The 23,586-nt window shown below is 45.2% G+C and overlaps 1 protein-coding gene, 2 long non-coding RNA genes and 2 other non-coding genes across 9 annotated transcripts; 4 read left to right on the top strand and 1 right to left on the bottom strand.

Annotated features, from left to right (window-relative positions):
* Positions 1–70: 70 nt before the first annotated feature.
* utp6 (UTP6 small subunit processome component) lies at positions 71–5,926 on the top strand. 3 transcript variants are annotated; one of them, XM_011612345.2, is made up of 21 exons: positions 88–198; positions 656–745; positions 836–927; positions 1,111–1,195; positions 1,279–1,320; positions 1,473–1,565; positions 1,647–1,694; positions 1,771–1,834; positions 1,917–2,035; positions 2,127–2,204; positions 2,290–2,371; positions 2,564–2,645; positions 2,736–2,914; positions 3,029–3,108; positions 3,256–3,333; positions 3,784–3,963; positions 4,255–4,335; positions 4,627–4,736; positions 4,846–4,912; positions 5,028–5,100; positions 5,445–5,926. In XM_011612345.2, the coding sequence occupies exons 3-21, from the start codon at positions 836–838 to the stop codon at positions 5,594–5,596; spliced, it is 1,785 nt and encodes a 594-aa protein (XP_011610647.1). In that variant the 5' UTR covers positions 88–198; positions 656–745; the 3' UTR covers positions 5,597–5,926. The 3 variants fall into 3 exon arrangements, with proteins under 3 accessions (XP_003971999.1, XP_011610647.1, XP_029706427.1); XM_003971950.3 differs by lacking the exon at positions 656–745 and having other exon boundaries at positions 71–198; XM_029850567.1 differs by having other exon boundaries at positions 656–927.
* On the bottom strand, positions 5,844–7,612 carry LOC105417610 (uncharacterized). The gene is made up of 2 exons (XR_965199.2): positions 7,448–7,612; positions 5,844–6,914 (listed from the first exon to the last, which is right to left on the bottom strand). It is a non-coding gene; the product is annotated as an uncharacterized lncRNA (long non-coding RNA).
* A 344-nt stretch (positions 7,613–7,956) lies between these two features.
* LOC105417609 (uncharacterized) lies at positions 7,957–23,131 on the top strand. Of its 3 annotated transcripts, none has more exons than XR_003891517.1 (2): positions 7,957–9,744; positions 16,833–23,131. It is a non-coding gene; the product is annotated as an uncharacterized lncRNA (long non-coding RNA). The 3 variants fall into 3 exon arrangements; XR_003891518.1 differs by having other exon boundaries at positions 19,034–23,131; XR_003891519.1 differs by having other exon boundaries at positions 7,957–9,331; positions 19,034–23,131.
* mir193 (microRNA mir-193) lies at positions 9,908–9,995 on the top strand. The gene has a single exon (NR_105314.1). It is a non-coding gene; the product is annotated as a microRNA mir-193 (primary transcript).
* Positions 11,924–12,018, top strand: mir365 (microRNA mir-365). The gene has a single exon (NR_105313.1). It is a non-coding gene; the product is annotated as a microRNA mir-365 (primary transcript).
* Positions 23,132–23,586: the final 455 nt, after the last annotated feature.

Below are 23,586 nucleotides of genomic sequence, written 5' to 3' on the forward strand. Positions count from 1 at the left end.
ATGGGAAACGAACTGAGAGGATGCGGCGCTGTGATTGGCTGCTTCCCTCCGGAAGTGACACACAATTTCACGATTTTGCGGGAAATTGTGTTTATTAGAGTTTTCGTCTAAACGCTGTAAGTCGACACGCTCGTCAGGCTGCGAAAGGTGGATTTTGGTGCATTCTCCGTCTCCAACCCTTCAAAATATTATTTCCTGGTAATAAAAGGCACCAGTAAATTTAATGCATCGTTAATAAGTATTCAGGGGAATTGTTTCCAAATACATGCTGGATGAATGAAATACATTGGGGAGAGTAGCACTCGTAAAATAGCAGTACTCGATTGTAAGTAATGGTGTCGAAATAGTAATTAAATCTTATACAGAAAAGCTACGAATCGAAATTTGACCCAAAACACGCAGTTGATTTAGCTTCTTAACATAATCGCGATAAACTAGGTGCTATCTGGTAATATTGGGAAGCTGAAATTGAATTATGGCCTCAAAAATGATATGATCATTTTATTTTATCTTTTATAACTGCACTATGTGATCGCAATATTTTATTATACGAACATATATTTCTAATTGATAAAAATCAGAGCAACTGTTTAAATATGTTGCCCACTGCCACACTCTGGACCAAATCCCTGGTAACTTGTTTCCCACACGGAAGCTTTTTGCAGCCGGAACAGGATCGGCGGCCTAATCACAACTTCCGTATCCCTTCCGCACATGTGTGAAGGAGAACATCTACGCTTTAACTGTCCGTCAGCTTCATATTATTTGTGAAAATCCATTCAATTTTAGTAAGATTACTCTAGAATCTTAACGCTTGGCATTTGCGTATTACAAGATGGCGGAGATCGTCCAACGGCGAATTGAAGAGAGAATCCCTGAACTGGAGCAACTGGAGAGAGTTGGGTTATTCACGAGGAAAGAAGTCAAGTAAGAAGTTTTTTTTTAAAAAAAAGGTTAATCTGGTTAATCATTGTTTCCTTTCTTTACTACATATCAGTATATGTTATTATACCATCGTGTCAGTTTAAAATTCAGACATGCTGGATGTTTCAGTTGCTTCTGAAATGGTCATTTTATGATTTGTATTCTTTTTTTCTCCCCACACCACAGATGTATAATCAAGAGAGTTACAGCTCTGGAATACAAGCTTCACAGGTTGATTCTAAACAAAGAAGACTTCACTGCTTATGTCCAGGTGGATCAGCATAACTGTATCAATCAGCAAACACTAAGTGATCTTTTTTAAAAGCTAATCTTAAAGCCTGTGCCTTATTACAGTATGAAATCAACATTTTAGAACTCATCAAGAAGAGAAGGGCAGTAAGTATGACATTGTATTGCTCCCCAATAATTTTTCCCCTACTTATAATTTAGGAAGTCATTGACAGTCTCTTGGAATGTCCAGCGTGACATGTTACAGTCTTATATTATCCTTTGATCGCAGCATTTGGCTTTTCATTTTATTTTCACAGCACATACATTACCAGTTCAAAAGAGAGGAGATTGAGCACCCCATCATCCATAGAATAAACAGTGTCTTCAGGAGAGCAACAAATAAGTGGAAGGTACTGCAGATGTAGGAATTATATTGTTTAATTCTATTTCATTAGATAGGTGCCTTTAATTAGGGGTGAATTTTCCTACAGGATGATGTGCAGCTGTGGCTGTCCCATGTTGCTTTCTGTAAGAAATGGGTACGTTTGATCTCAGAATTTACATTAAATACCCCGTCTGAGCATGCTGACAATATTATTCTCTTCCCCCCACCAGGCCACCAAAAGCCAAATAAGCAAAGTGTTCTCCTCGATGCTTGCGATACACCCTGACAAGCCAGGTAGGTGCAACACTGCTTTTGAACATACTGTAACTCGCACTGTATGGTCAGATTAAACTAAAATGAATGAACCTCTATTCAGCCCTTTGGATTCTAGCGGCCAAGAGTGAAATGGAGGATAGAAATTCATCTGAAAGTGCCAGACATTTGTTTCTGAGGGCTCTGCGCTTTCATCCAAACAACCAGAAAGTTTACCAGGAGGTAGAATTTTTTATTTCTCTGAAAGAATCAAAGAGCCTATTTCCTCCAATGAAAGTAGATATCCATTGTTAATCCTTCAACTTTGTGTTAGTACTTCCGTATGGAACTGCTTCATTGCGAGAAACTGCGGAAGCAGAAGATGGAGCTGGAGAAAGCTGAGATGGACCTGGTGAGTGTGTCAGAAATTCAACATTTACTGTGCCTGTTGTGGAGAAGCAGTCTCCGGTCTGTGACTGAGCACTCGTGTGTTTCAGGGGGACTACGAGTTTTCTCCAGAGATCCTGAGTGCTAAACTGGCTGCGGTCGTTTACAAAGACGCAGCGGAGAAAATCAAAGGTAAGAAACGTTAACATTTATATACAGTTCCACCGAGCTTTTGCAATTACAAATACTGAATGAGACATTTGAATTTCATCTGTGGCTTGGCTTCATGAAATAAGCTACGATTTATTTTTATGACTGATGTGTGCATTTTAGATAAGTTCTGAAGTACCAAAGGCTCTTTTTCTCCCCTCCTCTGTCCAACAGAAGCCAAGTTTGTCATCTCACTTCTGTACATTGCAGCCATCTTTGATTTCACCCAAGATCTCCAGGAGCTCATTCTGCAAGAGTAAGCAGCGAGTTTCTAGTTTTCACTGGCTCACCTTCCCTGTGCATCCCACAACTGTAATGTTCTTGCTCCCCTTTCATTGTTTGGCAGCTTGCAGGGTAATTACACAGAAGACAGCTTCACGTGGGACTTCATGGCCAAGAGGGAGCTGGATGCTCCGGGCGCAGGTGAGGAGCTACAGACGGTCAAAGGTCGGGCGTCAGACATCAACCGCCGAGAAGAGCGCTGTTGCCAGGTCTACGAAGAAGGACTCAAGACCATCAATACTGGTGGGGGCAACAGATTCAGCACAGACTCATTGCTGAATTTGTACCAAAAGCTTTTTGAATTTGAATGAAGTGGTGGTTTTAATGCAGACCTGTGTTGTTGACCTTGCGTTTCAGAACCCATGTGGACGTGCTACTTGGCCTTCTGCTTGGAGAGGCTGAAGAGAAAGACTAACGTGCAGGAGCTAAAGGAGAAGGTACAAGAATATTTGTTGTGAAATGAATGCATTAATCATTAGTCATTGTAAGTACATTTTTGAAACATTAGCACAGAAACATTAGTGTATTTTAAAGATGTGTTATGGGTTCATCTTGACTGAACGTCTGGTGTGTGTGTATTGCAGAGGCAAGCGAGGCTGCTGGGAGTGTTCCGGCGTGCCCACGACTGCTCCCTATTAAAGGAGGAATATTATAAAATATGGGTAAGATTAAGGCTTACGTCTGTAACCTTTGTGTTCAGTAATCTTTCATTTGAATTGCGATTCATATAAATCGCATAAACGAAAACCATGTGTAAGTTACCAATTTAGCTTTTTCTGATTCAACGTTCACAGCTAGTCTGGAAAAAAAGAAGCCATTAAATGCGAAAATTCAGAGTTTTTGGAGTAAATATATTTAAAGATTGTTGTTTTCCTTCTCTCTAAGGTCAACATCACCCTGAGAATAACAATGTACTTTACTAAAGCATGCAGTCATCCCTGTTTCAGAATGTTCCCAAGTCTCAATATAATTTTGGGCATTGTAAATTGGAAGATTTTTTAATTTATGGTCAGGGCTGTCGGTCTTACAAGGGTTGGGCCAAGAATGTTTAGCTGAATTTCTGGTTATAGTTGAATAAACTACTGTTTTTTGGGTTTTTTTTCCACTCACAGGTGCAGATCCTGCTGGAGTCTGGAGACCATGAGGGAGCAGCGAGCATGGCCAGAGCAGCCACCGAACGTTACAGCCAGTCGTTGGCGGCGTGGAGCCTCTGCCTGCAGATGTCAATGCAGCTGGAGAGTGTCGATATGAGCAAGCTATTCCAGGACGCGCTCTCACACGTCAATCCCAAGGTGCACAGAGCTCTAAGATATAAAGCCTCTGCAGTTGTTTGATTGTTTTGCCTGCTTGCATTTACTGCCACACCAGCAGCAGCTGCAGTCTCAGTCCCGTTGCTGTGTAAGTGGGTCATCACCTTGACCCCATTAGACTCTGATACACACGTCCTTTTGAACAAGGCAGCCGTGGAGGTCGATGAAAACGATTACAAATGTCTGCCCCTACTGCTCATGAATAAATCATACACAAGTATGTGTTCTCAGCTCCATTTTTAGAGTTAATTCTCTTTTTTTCCATGTGGACAGGAGAGTCTGCGTCTCTGGCAGATGCAGGTCCAATGGAGCGAGGCCAAGCAGCAGCCGGACGAGACTGAAACCGTCTTCAAGGTAATCCATCTGAATCCAGATCGGGCTTTGGAATGTGTCAGCACTGCCGATATTGTTCTTCCCTGACAGCCTACGGGCAGGGCTGCTCCTTCTAAGCAATAAATTTAACACAATCTGTGTGTTTCTCAGCCAGAACAGTAGTTCTTTAGGCTATAATGCTGATGATTTCAACACAGTAGAATGGGGAAATGAACTGAATAGAGCCCAGCTGCTTCTGTGCTCCAGCCCTGAAAAAGGTTTGTCCTCCAAAGTGAAGAGCGTCTCGTTGACGTTTTTTTTTTTTCAACCTAGAGAGCCTTGCTGTCTGCAGTGCCGGCGGTTTCCATGGAGATGAAAGAGCGCTACCTTGATTGGTCATACTCCACGGGAGGCTACAAGAAAGCTAGAAAGACCTTTAAAAGGTAAAATAAGCCTTCTGTGTGGGACTAATTGAAATATGAATCCAATTCGTGGGGCAACAGAAGCATCTCTTGTCACAAGGCTTTTCCAATCGTATCGCTTCTTCTGTAGCTTGCAAGACAACCGTCCCTTGTCCAAGGCCTTTTTCACCACGATGATTCAGGTGGAGAAGAAACAAGTATGTATTTCTTCAGCTGTATTTGGTCATGTGAAGAACCCTTTTTAGTTTCCTCTTGCTGTAGACGATCTTGACGTGCAATAACAGCTGCTTGTCTCCTCGTTTCCTCTTTCAGGACACTCCCAAAATGAACAATCTGAGAGGTTATTACGAGAGAGCCCTGCAGGAGTTTGGCACGTACGACGATGGTAAAGTTTAAAGTCCTTTACCCAAATATGCAGCAGCTGAGCTACACACTGGCGGGTTTCTGTCAGCGTGCTGCTACCGTCTCGGTCCCCGTGATCTCAGTAGGACTAACCCGGTTTACCAGGCTAAAGAAATGAAACAGAATGAAAATGTCGCTTCATTCCCAGTTTAAATAATGAATCAGGGTAAGGCGCTGCTCTTTGCCCAACTCTAGTTACTTCACTTTTCAAAAAAGGGGGCTGCTAAATGAATAATTCCAGGCTTGTTTGGTTTAGAATGACGGTTCGTCCTATTTGTTCATCACACACCTGACTAGTTTGAAACAAGCAGTTTTGTTTCCCTGCAGATCTGTGGCTGCAGTACATCCAGGAGGAGCTGGGACCTTTCGGACAGCCAGAGAACTGCAGCAAGATCCACTGGAGAGCCATTAAGTTTCTGGAAGGGGAGAGCGTGGAGAGGTTCATCTCCAAGTACACGCTGCTGCAGACGGGACATTGAGCGTTTCATCCGCCTTCCTGACGATTACAAGCTGAGGGAGCAGCACGGGCGTTCCTGTTGGTCCTGGAGCAGATGGTGGCTCCACCGATGAATCCTGGCTTCAGATGAGAGGCCGGTGTTGTAGTTTCTGCAACTCAGGAAAATTCCTGTTGGTTCTTCTTCCCCCGACTGCCCATTTTGTATCTACAGCTGTTTGTGCTGCATCCCCCCCTCGACAGATGATGGAAAAAGAGTTCACCTTAAGGAGTTGAATTAAATTCCATTTATTGGCGTTTTGTTGAGAAGACAACCTTTGCTGCTGTTGTGCTGACATTAAAACAGTCTTTTATTCTGAGCATGCTCGAGTCTCTAACAAAAACATCCTTCAAGGACTCATTTTACACTCACAGCCAGTGTTTGTAGACACGATCAAGAATAAGTTATAGTATTTTTTTTTAAAAAAAAACCAACAGGTCATCAGTGGTAATAGAGACACTTCAAATGGTAAACTGCGTAAACAGTTATATTTACAGTTTTTAAGGGCACTTGAAATCAGCTGACACAGATTAGCAGCTACAGTAGTTAACAGCTACGAGATAAACCAACACATTTAAATATTGACATAGCAAAATGACACCAGCCTGACAAAAGGCAAGCATGAAAGCTACGTGCAAGCTGACGAGAACGCATCTGATCTCCTGGAATCATTTTTGCTATATTTCTTTCGTCAGTATTTAACCTAACGAGAAATTGATAAAGAAAGTGCTTTAAGGCACAAATTGCGATGGATTGAGCTCTTCGATGTTCCCTTTAGAAAATAAATCTAGATGGTTCCGTCTGACACTGAACTCTCCTCAAGTATCTGTAGAATTAGGATAAACACGCCTGTAATTGTGTTTGCGTAAATACTGGCCCATTATCTCAGCCTTTTACAGCTGCACCACCCACATAAATATTGATCTCAGAGTGTTCAGCCCTGAAAATTGGAAAAATAGGGCTGAATTCATCTTACTCCTGGAGTTACTCGATGCATTCATTAATACTAAATGGATCCCCCCTCTCTAACCTTGTTAGAGTTTCTTCACAAGGATGTAGGTGAAGAGTGCCAACACGCCCGCTGACAGCAGCCCGATGGCACACTGGTGTATGGTGATGACCTTCTCCAGGGTGTGGATCCGCTGCTCCATGGCGTTGGTGTGGATGTAGTCATAAATGGAAGCCCCGATGCTCCACACCATCCACACGGCATCCACCAAGGCTTTCACAGTGGGGGAGACCATTGAGAGCTCCACCCGCAGCTGCACGCAGGCCGCAGATGCTGCTTCGTTGCCCCGCAGCACTATGGGCAAACAGAATCACATCGACACACCTTTTATCTGACAGACTGTCAAAACATTAAAAATATACCTAGAAAAATTTGTCTCTTTGTCCTATTATTTATTAAAGTGAGTATTAGACATTATTGTGCTGAGAGGACAGCCTGGGCCCCAAAGACCATTCACTAACTTTAATTTCAACCAAAAAGGGATCATATTGAAGGAGCGGCAGGTGTCTGATTCTAAATGGCACACTTGTGAAATGAATACCTTTAGATATTAGCTCCACCTGACCTCAATATACTTCTCCATCTGTCTGGTTTTTCCCACATTGACTGACAGCGGCGTCTGTTCGTGCTGACGTCATCGTCGGGCGAAAAAGACACCCACACCACCTGCACGTGATCCGGTCTTTGGAAGTCAAGAAAACTTCGATTTGTGCCACAGAAAAAAGGGGCCGAGTTCAAACTGCGGAATGAGGAACTAACGCGGAACGAACCGTTGAGACGCGGCTGAAAAAGGCGAAGACGTTTCCATTAAAAGCCTCGAAACTCACCGACAGCCGTCAGACGTTGGAGGAACGACAGCGAGGATGCCGAACATCCACCCGGTTAGGTAGCGGCTGGAGACGGTGTTATGGAAGACGAGCCGGGCCGTTGCTGCCGGGTACCGAGTCAGACATCGGAGTTCGATCTCGATGGAGACCCAATACAGTGCAGCGCTTCCGGTCACGCCCCTTAAAATAAAGGGGTATTATGTATAAATTAATGTATGTATGCTACTGTGTTTGATACTATATGGGTTCTGTTATATTGTTATATTAATGTATGGTTGCTACTGTGTTTGATACTATAGGGGTTTTGTTATATTGTTGTACAGTTCTGTTGAGCTGTGTTACATTTGTTTATTTGTAAGAAATCCAATGTTGATAAAGCTGTCACTTTCATTAAACATGATATAAACTATATACATATATAAAAGATTCTAAGAACAATGAATTATTTAGTGTCAGCTCGATTATTTAATTTTGGCATAGAATAAACATTAGGGCAGACAGAAAAAAGGGGAAAATATTCACATTTGAGGGGTGAAATTAACTGATTATTAAAAGGAAAAGGAAGAAGTGTTAACAGAAGAAGAAAAACCAAATTCGATTTCAATTAAAGTAAATTAATTAATCAATTAAAGAATATATATAAAACGGGCTGATCAATCGTACTTATTTAGAGTTTACTGAAATTTCCCCAGGTTGATCTGGAGGGAAAGAAACGATAAAAGATTTGGATAATATCCTGCGCGAAGCAAGCAAAAATAATTAAAAACACATCGAACGTTGTCGGTTACTGTGCCCAGTTTAGTCAAAAACTGCTCAAGTATGATAAAGGATGAAATAAAATACCAAAAACGAGTGATAATGTGAGACTGAACAGAGATAACATCACTGTTACCCAGAATTAACGGAAAGCTTCGTGACTTTGCATAAACAGCCTAAACCATTTTTAAATTCAATTTTCCTCCGAAGCAACTAGTAATTTTAAGCAACACTTGATTTAATGTGTTTTGTGCTCGACAAAAACATGCACTTCACGGAAAATGATGCAACGTCCCACTAAAAAGCAGAATTTCACCCAAGACAAAGAGAATTTTAAAAAGGCTGCGTCATAAAACACGTAAGAATTGATCATTAAAGTCTGAAAAGAAATGAAATCCTTCCGACCGTCAGGGCCTGAACACACCCTGAGATTACGCCGCTTCACGTGGTGACACGCGCTAAAGGAAACAATAAAGGTTGTGTTGGACACGTGCGCGCAAGCAACGCGTCATTGCGCGCCTTCGCCGCCAGGGGTCGCGGCGCACCAACACGCCGCTGGTCAGGGACGTAACATGAGAGGTGTGATGAACCTGGGATGCGTGCTGCCTCCTGACCAGCATCGATAAAAAACGGGGAACACCTTGAGAGAGACGCAGACGCGCCGACGGAGACGCGGCTGGACGCGGCGCGGCGGCGTGCGGACGGACGAGCGAACGCTACGCAGGACAATGTGTGCAGTTACAGGCAAACACACATGCTTGCACAGTTCTCCACGTAGGGATTTCTGGTCTTCTTAAGTGCTTTCTTGAATAATAGGAAATAAGGTCCGGGGCCGCTGCGTCCCCTGACGGAAACCTATAATTGGAGACGAGTGAGTGACGCGCTGAAAATAACCAGGTTACCACTCAGCACCGGTCCTTTTTGGGGAGGGCCCAACACGAGGGCGCCACACCATATATTTGCTCCTTCAAGCTTGGGAATACCCTGCCCATAATTTTGAGGCTGCAGCATGGCAGCAGAAGCAGCGGCAGCGGCGGCAGCACCAGGATCCTCTCTCTCTCTCTCTCCGTGTGTCCCTCTCAACAATGGATATTGGGGGACCGGCTGGCGCGCACCGGGAATGTCTGGGTAGGAAATGCAGAAACATTTTACCAAGGTGGGAGGGGGAGACTGGCACAAACCTCGACACTGTTGCGTCTGCATGTTTTTCCCTCCGTGGACAGAAGAGGGGAAGATAGGCTGGGGGGGAGAGGGGGACTGTGCGACGTCTTCCAAGAAAAAAAAAAAAAAATCTCCCCCTTCTCCAAAAGAATAATCTTGGTAAATTTGGGATGCACGCAGCATGAAGTGATCAGATATTACTGGGGTGGCGCTGGTGCTGGCGGATGGACGGTGAAGTTAAACTTCGCAGGCTGACGCGATCTGCCCCAGCCAGGCAGACAAAGTCTCCATATGCTGCGGGATGCTGACACCTGTCCGGCTCTAGGTAACAATAACCAGGGAGCATCGCCTACTTCTCCAGGCAACCAGCAGATGAGCGGGTATGTATCAGGGTGGGCACAGTCGAAACCCTCAGCTGTCCTCCATTAGCTCGCATTTACCTTTGGAGTGTCTTCCTAAGCTCCTGATTTGGGCATGATGATGAGGATGATGATGATGATACTGCTGCTGTTTGGTGATGATGATTGACAAGGATGATGTGTGTGTGTCAGAAGCTGGGTCTTTGCGGGCAAGGTGAGTCCTCAGTTTGTTCAACTGGCCTACAAAGTCCCAGTCTCTGGCTCACGTAACCTCCAAGTTATAGAAAGTGCACTTCTGCTACGTATGAATGCTGGAAAGGAAAGCGATTGAGAGCAGATGGGAAGTGAGAGGAGAAGAAAATCGCGCAGCAAAAATAGTTATAGACTCATGCGGCATAAAGGTTCTCCTAAGGTCCGTAAACGCGCCATTTATTTCGGCTGTGATTTTTAAAGGCGGGATTTACCATGATATGAAGGTGATACAGCTGCAGGTGTTTCAAAGTTGTATTAAAATGGAGAATGTATCCTCCAGATGGTGGAGGTCATTGGCTCATTATTGTCTGGTTAGCATAAACCTGAGCTTTAAAGCCTTGTGAAGGAGAGACTCCCCTCTCGCGTGCAGAGGCCCTTTCTATCTGATGCACACGATGATGAGCAACTCGCCATTTAATTAATTACTATAACCATACGGCCTACATTCCCCACCTGGCGCCACGACCCCCCCTCATTTTTAAGCTTTGCTCGAAACAAACTGTTCCGAAAGCCAACCTGAACCTCCTTGAATTAAGATGAGTAAAACTTAGAGCTGAAGCTTGAGAAGAAATCCAAATTCCAATGTGATCTTCCAGGTTAGAGATCTCAGGAGATTGGAGTTGTTTTAGAGGTGGGTTTCTAAATCTGTCCTGACCCTAGCATGCTGTACATGCCTCGCTAATGAATTTAGCGTCCTGACACTAGATGCTTTACGTAATTAATAGAGACACGGCGGACATCCCCCCACTGCAAGTGACACATAGATAGGACATTTGCTGAAGCTTGGGATTTTTTTAAAATATAAAACCCCCTCGGCAAATAAAAACGCAAGTAAAATTTAATGATGGCATGAATTGGGTGCTGAATTAACATCTCAGTCAGTATCTTTTTAATCTGCCTGTAAATTTTAATTTAATTTTTTTTTAACGCATAAATCTGCTTTTTTTTGTCTCAATTTCTAAATTAAAACCTGACAGCTAAATTCTTTCTGATTATGCCACTTCCTAAAACTATTTTTATTTTTTGTTGTCGTTGCTTGAAGGAGTTTCTCTTAGTGTGTTAAATAAAAACCCAAGCTCAAATATAGCGAACACACCGAGCCTGAGATGCACTCAGCTATAATAGTTGCCGCCAACGTAGGCCCGCTAAAGAGCAGTGACAAATCTCGCAGTGTGGGTAAATCCACTCCAGCTAAAAAGCTCTCCTTATATGCTGCAGGAGAGTCCGAGCCAGCGAGCGGAGGGCCTAGTAAGGGAGGTTCAGTGGAATGAGCCTGGTTTGAATAAGCAGCGTGGCTACGGGGAGCTCTGGGATAGTCACCAAGCGTGCTGATTAAAGTTGTGATATTAAACAGCGCTGGCTGCTGCTGGCTGCCAGGCCTCTCTCAGTGGCATTCTGCATTGTTTAAGTGGCCCGCTCGGACTCCTCGCGCCACCGACCGCACAGCTATGCTTACATCGTTTAATTTTCTCGCCGCGACTGTCTCAAGGCAACACATCCGCTTGTTAAATAGTCGTTATCCCGCCCCCAGTCTTACTCCTGGGTTTAAATTGGCTGTGTCTCTCACTGCACATCACTGTGGGCATCATATATGAAACATATACGAGTCAAATGACCTCAGCTTGTGTTTACCTTTTGTTGTTCAAGCTGAATGTCTAACAAACACGCGGAGGGCTCCTTTCTTGGACATTCTGCTCTGAATTCAACCTTGAAAACCCTGCCATTGTGAACTCGATTCTTTAATGGTGCGAAGCAGGCTCGCACGTGTGACCTCGGCGCCGTTTAAAGGTCGGGCTAAAGGCGTTTCGCCACTTTAGGTTGTTGCTGTTGTTCAGAAGACGCTTCTCCAGATGCTGGGTGCTCACTCAGGGAGCCAGAACTATGTAGTAGTTTGATCTCAAATGTTTGGAATGAAACACTGAAAGTTTAGGGAGGGAGAAAGAAAAGGCAGCAAGAAAAGTGAGGGACTTTTAGGGGCAGCTGTGTTTTATTAACCCAGTCATAATGCCCCTAAAAATCCTTATTGCTCTTGCAATTGTCAACAAATCTCCTCTTAAACAAATTCTTTATCCTTTCACATCCTCAGTGTGGTCGTGGTCATGTACAATGGTGCAGGCATGGCTTGCATTTAAGGTTTCCAGCTCAGCCAATCCAGCTGTAGGACGTGCAACAGGCAACTGCCGCACACATGCCGTCTCCGTAATCTGTGTTCGACAACGTTCTTTTCTGAAGGCAGAGTCGCTTGTTTCGATCCGCACCCAAAAAAAAAGGAGGGGGGAGATAATCATTTTTACGGACGGTACTAATGCTGCCCCTCGAAGAGACTCGTGAATAACAGCGTCATTATCTTCCCGCCCCGGTCTTTGCGCTTTAAAATGCAGACAGGAGAGTCCCAACTGCGTCCTTCTGTATTTTTTGACTTTGCAGAGTGCCAAGGGACAAAAAAACCCCCAGAAAGGCAGGCAGAGCGGAAGGTAAGCGGCAAAGGTAGACCAAAAGGGAGCGTGCGGAGTCCAGCGGCGGCTAAATGAGAGGACATGGTGATCGAGTATTGACCAATAGAGAACCAGAAAAGAGAGACAGGCGGTGGAGAACTTGGATCCGGTCCTGGGTGTGGTTAGGTGGGCTGCTGTGGCTGTAGAGAGGGTAGCGAGGAGCAAAGCTCTCCGCTGGAGAGTGAGTCATCGGAGGGAGGCCATTCCGTTTCCTTTGGGATCGACGTTACCAAAAGAAGGAAGAGTCTTCTTCATGCTCGTACAGCGAGAGAGAGACAGCCAGACCAGGGGAGTGAGGGAAAGTGTGCACAATGACTCAGGGCCACGGAGCACATGGCGATGGAGGAGGACTGGCGAAATTACTCATCGCAGCGTGTGGAATCTCATACAGGCATCACAAGGCTGACAGCGCGTTCACCCCTGCTCCCACCTATCCAACACCCACCGTAACACATTCAGGCAAAAAAAAGAAGAAGAAGAAGAATAGAGATCGGTGGAGGCCAGTTCAGCCGCCGCAGCCCAGTTTGCTTTCAGCCGAATGAGTTTCAGGGTCATTAATCTGTGTCTAAACTGTGTGTTTTTGCAAACAGGCAGGTACCAGACTGTCCAGAAACACCTGTATCTGGCGGTGGGAGGGTCAGCTTTGGTGTCAACATTGGACTTTGTTTCGTCTGAGTTTCTGCTTTTCCCCCCGTTGTGTTTTAACTGGGGGCAAGTCGTTACAGGTCCGCCTGATCTTGCTTTGAATTAGGCAACCGTTTAAAAAATATTTAATCGTTAATCATCCCCGTGACATCTCCTAAAGGAGACCTGAAATCATTTTCACAAGTGTGTTTACACCAAACACAGAGGTGTTTTTTTTTGCCTTGCAACCATTGAGGCCACATAAATCCACCCTAATAGTGAAAAATGGGCAGATATGAGGTCTGTTCCAAAGACAAGACAGAGGACAGGAACACACCACGGCTACTCTTCATCGATGGCCCTGAAAGGCGACGACCGCGCCACGATGGCATGACTCAACAGGTTTAAATGGCACACCCATAAACGCCGTTTAGCCCCCACTTTGCAGTTTCAGATCTCTCTGCATCCTAGGTTGCCATTAGAGTGTGGGTCCCCTCCAATCCAGAGCAAACATAGTTGACAAAAGCAACAAAAAGAGTGGAGCAGGACCATCCCTCTGCATATTCCCTCTGCGCGCCGTTCAAAAATGAGAATGAACCCCGCTGACCTGTTTTCAGCCAATCAGGCGGCGCGGCCGGTCTTTGGTATGACTAGAATAAACAAAGGATGGTAATCAACCACCGCGTATCTGCGATGGCCTTTCTCCCTCGTCAGAATCCCTTAGGCCAGATTAATGGGCTGCTGCCTTCGCTGCCGTCCTCTGCGCGTGTCTGTCCTCTGTCAGCCATCTCCACAAACATCATATAGACGGTCAGACGTCGCGATGAACGTGCATTCCTCGTGGTCTCTGTAACCCGCACGCGGAACATCCCTGCTGGTTTGGCACCTCCTTTCATAAATATGCGTTTGCTGTCCGTAAATAAATCTGTGGATTGTCATAATTTCTGAGGTTCGTCAGTGTGTGATGGAACCGTGCGATTCTGAGTCGGAGGAGTCGGTTGTTTTTCTGTGATCAGATGGGCTGCAGATGCTTCGGGACCTCTGACCGAGTGTCAAAGAGCTCTTTGCTTGCTAAGGCCTCAAAGACAAATAGCGCAACCCGAATTAAGTGAAACTCTAGAAAACCTCTGAAACCAGCCGTTGTCTTGGTTTGCGCTTGTACGGCCCAGTTCTGCTGCAGTTGGAACTATTGGATGGATTCCTGCGTTAATAAATAAACCTCAGAGGGACACAAATTCCAGTTGATCCTTCTGGAGCGCTCTTACTGCAGCGTGCAATAGTAAAAGCTAACATTACGAGGCTGTGCTGCGCTCTACGGGCCGACTGAAAGGTCAGAAACAAACGAGGGATGACTCAGGCTTCAGCTATAGGTGTGGGAGGTGTGTGGCCGTTTCCCCCAGAGTATATCAAAAGGTGGTCTTCAGAGGTCAGGAATGTGGTGACAGAGGCGCACGCCGTCGACGTGACCTCTCCTGTGTTGTGACTTTCCTTTCAAGTTTCCGCCGATGCGCCAGTCATAGAACGCCGCTCTGAGCACGCTGAAAAGCCGCCCCTCGTCTCGTCTCTCTCGCCAGCCTCAGCCGGGGGAAGGTCGCTTTCCAGTCGTTTGCTGGCAGACTTCATTCGTGGTTGATCGGACTTCAGTGCTCGTGTGGACCCCGGTGCTGTTGCGCAACAACGAGCTCCGTGGAGCCGCTGGCAGATGCCCGATTCAAGGAAAATGTGCGCTAGCGAGGGCAAAGAAAAGAGGTTTGTTTGGGTAGAAAGATCATTTGCCAAAGACGTTTGCTCCTCTGCCAAAAACTTCACCAGCCCTTACCTGGGGCGGTGTGCGCAGCCTCTCCAGGAGCGATAATGGAAAGTCGGCTGGTTGGCTCGTCGACTCCACGTCCTCGCCACAGTTTTGCGAGCGGAGAGAGAGCACGCACTTGGCCACTTTCAGCATTGCGCTTGTTGGAACTGAAAATGTGAAAGCAGCATCAGAGGCAAGATGTTTTCTTTTCACTGCAACCCATGCAGTTAGGAAAAGGGAATACACATTTTCTGCTAATCGGGGACATGACAGATCCGCATGCTGGCTGTGATCCTCCCTGTCTTCTCACTGCGGAGCACTTGAAGTTCCATTGTCTGGCTCAAGCCAGCGTGCTCCTGTCCAGAAGACCTCTGTGCCAAGCTTGGCTACGAGGACATTACAAAAGGGAAAACCCATCTTCCCCCTTCTTCTATTACAAAAAAAAAAAAAGGTTTTCCGCTTCCATTAAAGTCGTCAATGGCGGTTATTCAACGCACTTGGGAAGCATAAATGTCTTTGGTCACCGTGTTGGCATGATCATCAATCACGGGGATCGTGTGATCCCTCCATGGCTGGCTTTCATAAGAGAGACAGCGTGCATCCGCTTTTAAACCCTCGGTGCTTTTTAGGCCTTTATCGATCTGCAGAGCATATGTGAGCCTGACGGGATTGAAATATCAGCGACTGTGTTTTTGTTTCTCACTCTAACCTGTGCAGCTGTTGTGGATCGGAATAAAGTGTTTTATGTTGGTACCCCAGTCCCTTCCTATCAACCATACTATGGAGACTATAGTCAGACTTGGTCCCGTCACCTGGGCTATCCTGAGCAGATTGAATCCATCCAATCAATCACATGCATGACGTACTGTTTGATTACTTGCAAGCAGCAAACATTCCTTCAGCACCCTTCTTGTGTGTATTTTAAATATAAAGCTACCATAAGCAACCTGAAATCCAGGCTAGCCCGGCTCAGTTCAAACAATAACCAACTCCCAGCAGCACTTAAGCTCACCAGTAAATATTGGCCAGCTCTATCTGCAGCATGCCCATCCCTTTAAATAGAACCACAACCCTGCAAGTTGCGCTAATGCTCGCGGCTTCTGAGTCTGGCTACCTGCATCTCTCCTCTGAGTATGTGCATGTGTTTCAGAGGCTCCGTGCGCTCTGGCTTTATCAACATGATCGCAAGCGTGACTAAAACGAAGGTAATAAGAACAGAGTTGCAGTACGTCCAGCAGAGTTTAGCAACTGCAACTTTAGCAGCCATTTCATTAATCAATTTATTCTCATGTCATGTGTCATCGCCATTCCTGAGCTGCGGGATAGGAGGGGGCAGAGGTTAGGCAGTTCAGAGGCTGAGCTCAGCTTATCTGCCCCTCCCATTTACACTGACTCCAGTGCAGAGCAAAGCTAGCAGAGTCTGTGTTTAAGAAGCTATTAAAGAAGCGAGTAAACGTCATTATTTTAAATATCAAAGCTTGAACAAACACCCCATTGTACAGTAGCTCGATAAATATTTCCACAGGAATAATTAACACAGGTTTAACCAGTTTCAATCAGTGGGATGGGAGGGGAGGAAAGGGGAGACACACAGCTAAGACTCACATAATAGTCTCTTTTTTAGGGGGGGGGGGGAGATGACTTTTTTTTCCCACAATGCTGCTTCAGATAATTATGTCCTACATAATGGAACTCAGCAAAGACGACATCTGATCATGCTCGGATGCAAATCCCAGCGCCACCCCCCCCCACCTGAGACACGGAGGACCGTATGTTACGTAATGTCGCAGGCAATTACCTAAGCAAATAACAGATTTGCATGTCAGCGGTGAATCTAAAGGCTGAAAGGTTCTATTAGGTTAGACTTTGGCAGGAAGCTGTGATGCTGCTACACATAAGAATACCTTTAGTGTCAGAGTAACTCCATGAGGATCCACTCTTGTCAGCCCAGCAGAACTGCAGCGGGTCAGTCTGGTTCTTGGATGGACGCGTGCGAGGTGCCAGTGGATTCAATGGACACATTTTCTGGAAAGTTGACTCTTTCTGACTGTCTCCTGTTAAAGATGAAGCTTTAGAATCTGTTTTTTTTAAAGCAATGCATGTGTGTATAGTAAGCTAAACATCAGTCAACTAAAAGGGATGCACACAAGGTCATTTATGTATTATTTAAACGTAATATTTCACGATAAAGTCAAAGCATCTGCATCTGAAAATGGGGATTTGCCTTCTGTACTTGTCGGGCAGATAAATATCTGTCTCTGAGTGGCCAAAAGCTTTTTAATAGGACTATAGAAAGTATTATAATCTCCTTTTGTCAGAACCGTCTGTAAGTGCCGGCGAGAAGAAACAAGGGAAAAAATGATCTACTTTTAGATTTACAGCAGCGAGGTCACCAAAGAACATGGAGCCAGAGCGGAGTGGTGCAGAGCGCTTCTCCACCCGCCGCTCCCTCCGCTCCTCGGCTCTCTGTTGCTCTGCTCAGGTCCTGATAATGCTGCTAAATATCACTTTTCCAGTGGGCATTTGGAAGAAAGTACACAGAATGTTATCGCCCAGGTAAAGATGAACCAGGCTAAAGCAACGTTGCTTTTTAAACCCAAGTCAGGCTTTAAATCACTAAAAAAAACAAAAAACACTGAAATTCTCAGCGGATTCCTCTTATATCTGATTTCATTGTGAATTGTTAATTACACTAGTTATCAAAGCAAAGTCTGAAAATTCCACTGGCTTTCGCTCCTGCTTGGATTAAATGGACATTTAAGAGATGGATGCGCACATCCGCTGCCAGAGATTTCACCCACGGTTCTCTCGGCCTCCTTCTTTTGTTGTGCAGACTTTAGGTGCGTGTGTGTGTTGTACAGCAGCGATGGAAGTTTTGTAGCTGAAGGTGCAAAGAATAAACTGCTTGGATGTTGGTTTGTGGAGGAAACCTGGTCGCACTGACTCATCAGGTACCTATAGAGGTGGAAATATAGGAAGAGCGCACGGCAGTGCAGCCAGATCAGGTTGTCAGAGGCCATATTTAAAATCTGGGTCAAAGCCCAAGCCTCAATCTCACTCCATCTTGCACTCTACTACAACTTCCACCCCTCCGTCATCTGTGACCTACGCGTGTGTAGTGGTGTCGCGGGATCACATTGCACGATCGACAACATCGATAAAACCGAGCTTTGAAAATCTTTCCAAAACCAGACCGGTTATCATGTAGCCAGCTGTCGCAGCATTTTCATAAGATGTAATCATTTTTAAAACAAAAGTCTTGCTGCAATAGTTTGGAAGAAATTAAATACGGATAAATAAAAAAGGAAATGAACTGCAAAGTATGATTTTTGAGGGGAAATGAGGGTTAATCAGTGTCAGCTTCAGCACTACTTAAACACAGCAGCACAAAATAGTTTATGTGATGAAAATAATAGAGAACAGGGAAATCTAACTCTGCTATGGCTCCTCTTTTGCTCCTTTCACGTCTGTTAAATATGTCTCTCTTTATCCGTGACTGATTATTCAGTCATTACATTGTGCTCTGCAATTATTTGCACCATATATTACTGTGTTACATTACGCTTTATAATCCGTATAGCACACTTTTGGGCATGTCTTTCAGGGATTTATGCATTTAATTTGAAAGGGGGAGACGTGAAAGGAGAGAGAAGGCCTCAACAGCAGGATTTGGTTGGAGAATCGCTCCGATTCCCAGTTAGAATTTGGTGTTTCTTTTCAGTGGCTGTGTGAAATATGCAGGATGCAACGCGCGCCAAAGCTGGAACGCTTCTTATCGCCATAACAAGGCTGAACATATCAGAATTTAAAGGCCCAATAAAGCACAATTTTACTGGCTAAAGAGCAAAACTTTGTCCTCCAAGCCTTGACTTTATAAATTAACCAGCCCGGTCCGCCGCATACTTTGCACATACTTGGAAATTTGATACGCGGCTGCGCAAACCATTACGCAGCCACCGATAGAATGCAATTTAAGATCCAGGCAGTAACTGCGGATGCTTGATCTCTAACGTAGGTTTGGCACATCCGCGGCCCCGTTCCGACCTTTGAAAACGGGCAAATCGTCTGCGAATCAGCGTTGATAGCTGCCGGTGCTAATGTGACGCTAACACGGCTGCTAATAATATGACGTGATGACACTGTCCAGTTTTTGCAGAGGACGCCTCCCTGTCAGGGGTTCTGCTGAGCAGTTCTTAGGCCTGATATGGAGACGGGCCTGTAGCCACCAGCGGAGTCTTGCTGAGCTGCAGAAGTTCTTTAAAGCCCTGCTGAGACCTGCCAGACCCACAGCTTTCCCTGCCAGGGGCCTCGGCTGAAGTGAATTATAACCCGTGCTCCTTATAACACGCTAGCATAGACACACACTCACAGATAGTGTGAAACACATACAGCATGCAGGCTTGCAGTTACATGTACAGATAGAGTCCAGTGTGATAAACCACTACACACACACACACACACACGCACACACACACACACACACACACACACACTCCTACTTCTAATGGAACATGCCATCTCATTGGAGCCCTCTTCTGTTCCAGTCAGGTCGAGATGGTTGTGCCGCCGGATCAGCTGGGTGGATCCCTCGATCTAAACGTGTAAAGCGTAAGTGAGCACACTCGCAATTCCCAGCTTAACCGACGACGTGCACGCAGGACGCACGCGCGCTGCGCATACAGGCGAGATCATTCTTCGACAGCGTGTGAAGAAGCAGCTAAATCACAGGACAATAGTTCAGCAGAGGCCCGGAGATCGATGCAGAACAGTTAGGAACAGTCTGCCTATATGCTGCTATGCTATGGATTTATTGCTTTGGACTCAGCTTTCTTTTGACCTCTTCTCGTCCCTGTCCAGGCAAACATGCGGCAGCAGCTTCCTGTCCCTGACTGCCAGTTTTGCCTTTCCTGATTCTAGTCTGCCTGTGGCGGCTTGGTCCTCTCCTGACATTTGACCCCGTCTTGGAGTGAGTGCGCTCTTCGCTTCGCGCGAGCTGCCGGCCTCAGCACGTCGCGTCCATTGCCTTACCCGCCTGCCCTTCACCACTGCTGTTTTTGTGCTGCAGTTGGGTCCAGTTACAACCCCTTAGAGTCGGGCTAGCCTTGCCTAGGTGTGTCTCTCCCTGGTTGGACTCCTGCTTCCTGATGGAGACCAAGTAATGTCGATCAGGGGTGATACGGTTCGCTGGTAACCAATCGTTGGCTCTAGCTCCACCTGTAAACAAGAAAATAATCCCATTTTCATTTTAGATTAAGGTTTTAATAGTTGGAGAAAAGGGAAATGTGTCTGTGAACCTAGAGTGTTTACTAAGAACAATGAATTCTACTGTCTTTTTACAGAAAGGCAGAGTTCCAATGAGGGAATGGTCACACGAGTAAATGTCAGCCAACCATGTATTCACAAGTCCCTCAACAACTTGTTGCCCATAAGAGCCCCTCACACAATGCCCCAGTAGAAACAACAATAGTTACAGCCAAAAGCGCTTCCTATTTATAAGCTTGAAGATTATGTAACATGTTTGTTTGAGTGACTGGAAGTGAACGTATTGCTTCTTTTTTTTAAAAAAAGGATTGGTGTTTTGGGGATGGATGGTACCTAAAATAGACTTGACATATACAGTAGTTTACTTTTAAATTTTCCGGAACAAGGAGGGAAATTTGTCGTTTTGCTTTCATTTCTCACTTTCGGCAGCAGCGTGCACGGAGCAGCTTCATTCTGGTGTCTTGATGACAAATGAAAAAGATGGGGGAAGGGGAGAAATGGTGGAGAAAGTGCCGAGCGAACGGTGCCCACCGTTTAACCAAAGGGCACGCTTTCAATGCCTCCTCTTGGGGTGCTTGGGGTGCTGCTCACTGGTTGGCATAGAAGGCTGAGAAGCCTGAAACGTGATGGGACATGACGGTATTCAAGTGTACTAATATAAGTGTAATATGTTGTCACACTGGTTATACTATGATATATGATGTTTAGATTAATGCTCTCATGCCTTTTATTTTGCTATATTTCTCTATACTTTCTGTTATAACCACATTTCCCAGTTTGTGCGAATAACAAATGTTCTGGAGTTCCACATGCCTATGTTCTCGGACCAGTACTTTTTCACTTTATATGTCTATAAAATACAGTCTTGCTTTTGATTGCTGAGCAGCTATTGACGCCACATCGCCCCAAGAATTCAACTAACATTCCGACTATCTTGACGCATCTTTCTCCCGCTAAAACCAACAACTGTAAGTGTCTGTAAAATAACATTTACAGTTACTGTAAAGTATGATGCGGATGTGCTAATATCAGTTTGTCATGTGCTTGAAGTTCAGCTTTTAGTGAACAGTTTGGATAAAGAAGAGGAATCTCAGACATAACTAGGTATATAATTTATATATGTTAAGGATGATGCTTATATTTACAGCTGAATTGTGTTGATATGTATTTTCCCCGCCTGTGCGCATGTAAAAGTTGCCATAAAATGTGTTCATGAGTAACAACATTGTGCGTCTACATTAGTCCAGGAATGTTGATGTGGTCCAGGGTTTATTAGAAGAGTGCGTGGGTTTGGAATAAGAGTCCCCCAGAGCCGAGTTGGGGTCTTGAAGCACTAAAGAGCCTTGACCCAGACCAAACGCACCCACTCGCTGGGACACAGCTCTGCTCTTCCTTTGGCTCTGCACACTAACGCAGGCCGGAGAAAGACACCAACGGGGAAACGTGTATTTTTAAATAGAAGACGAGAACAAATGTCACTGTATTCCCCGTCTCTGGCTCAAACGCACAGATGTGACCCGAAACTCATCCTCGCTGTCATGCGTTGCTGGACATGCAATGAAGAGCACATGACTCGAATTGGGTGTGGTGCGTGACCTCTCATCAGACAAAAGCGTCCCACAGAGAGAGCTGACGTGGGAGTCTGTGCCTCCCTGCCTGTCGGCAGTCATGAGGTCTCCATCCCGTTCGCCACGCCGTGTCTCGTGGTTTCAACATCATAAAATGTTGGCGGCTTCTTGTCAATACATCAGCTGCTTAGCCTGAGGAAAGCGTCAGTGTTGAGGAAGTAAATGAAACGGCTTTAAAGCCATGGCTAACAAGAATAAAGCTTTTGAATGATTATGCTTACACCCTAGAAATATCTCACTGAGAGGGCCTGATGTCTTTAAGGGCTGATTTATAGTTCACGTGAATGTCCTGATGGCTCAAAAGAGAACAATACTGAACTGAGATGAAATATTGCTTCATCTCAGCTACTGCTCAAGCAAATAACCCGGCCCGATTCGCTGTTATTATCAGAATAAATGCCCGTCACGAACAAGGCCTGTCAGAGATTACCTTGAGTTTCCTCGTCAATCAACACGTGAGAGGAAATGACGCGACCGACGTATCAACGGCTGGTTTCCAGCGGTTCCGTCAACCCTGGCTTCATGAGCATGCCCATAAGTCACAGCGAGGGGTCTGCGTGACTTCAAACGCCTCATTTTGTATCAGAAATAAATAAATGTGCAACCAGAGGAAGTCATCGTTAGAAAAGCAGCAAAAGAGACAGGAGCGAGGAGGGAGGGACCGCAGATGAGGGTTAAAAAAGTTGACTGCTGATCCTCTTCTCTGACTGTTCCCTCTGTGAGGACTGAAACAAGCATGTTAAAGTGTGACCCCCAAAGTGTGAAATCCAAGTGAGCAGAAAAGCGCGAGAACAGCGGATCCCAGTGTCCCGCGTCCATGTCCGTGTAACAGCTTCGTGTCCCATGACGGGGCAACGCCGCTGAAAAGGCAGCACCTCCGGGCAGCGGCTCTCGGCACCATCAGATGCGCTGTAAAGGAGGACAGTGTTCCTGTCCCGCGCTGCAGCCGCACTGAGATCATCTGCCGGCCAAACCGAAAAAAGAAGCGATTGTCTGGTGCGGCGTGGACGGCGGCATGATGATCAAGTGAGGAGGCTGAGAATCACAGGCTCGTAAAAGCGTCCATGACAAACTCTACTGGCTTGGGGGGAAAGATGGATAGACACACGCGAAGGCTGATACATGGCTGCACTGTGGTCTTCTGGTGACCTCTGACATCAGGTCAGCTCCCTCCGTAAACACTGAAACATCAGCTTTGTTAAATATTTATGTCCTATAAACTCGATTGTTAACTAAATGTCGGAATACAATAATCCATGTTTGAAAAAATCCTAAAAGGTACATTGATTGTTTTTGATAATGTGGGGTTTTAATGTTACACATCTTTTTTCCTGTGACTAATAAACTTGAATCTTGAAGCACGATTCAGTCATTTATTTAAGTCTTTTATCAGTAAAAAACTGAAAAATGTGTTGTCTGAACGTCAGTTTGAACGTGGTGGTGAGAGGAAGCAACCAACAATCTTTCTGTGGCGTTTGTACAAACCTCCAAACACACAAAGACAAATTTAAATTTCTGATGTTTAAATGGAACTTCACAAAAAAAAACAACCTTGTGTAATTTCATGCTTCAACTGTAAAATGCACTAATTCCCCCTCTGTTCTCTATGCAAAGAGAATTTGGTGAGGGAAAAGGAATTTAGAAATGATTCAGCTATACTTATTTTTCTCAGCCTGTGTGATGACAGTCACACCATAACACACAAACACACACACCCACACACACAGATACACATACACACACACACAGAGCTAATGAGTCAGACATTCCATGCATTAAAAAAATAAACAGCTCTCTCACACAAATGTTG

Source organism: Takifugu rubripes, chromosome 17 (genome assembly GCF_901000725.2).
Source record: "Takifugu rubripes chromosome 17, fTakRub1.2, whole genome shotgun sequence".
In the NCBI taxonomy this organism is placed as follows: domain Eukaryota; kingdom Metazoa; phylum Chordata; class Actinopteri; order Tetraodontiformes; family Tetraodontidae; genus Takifugu; species Takifugu rubripes.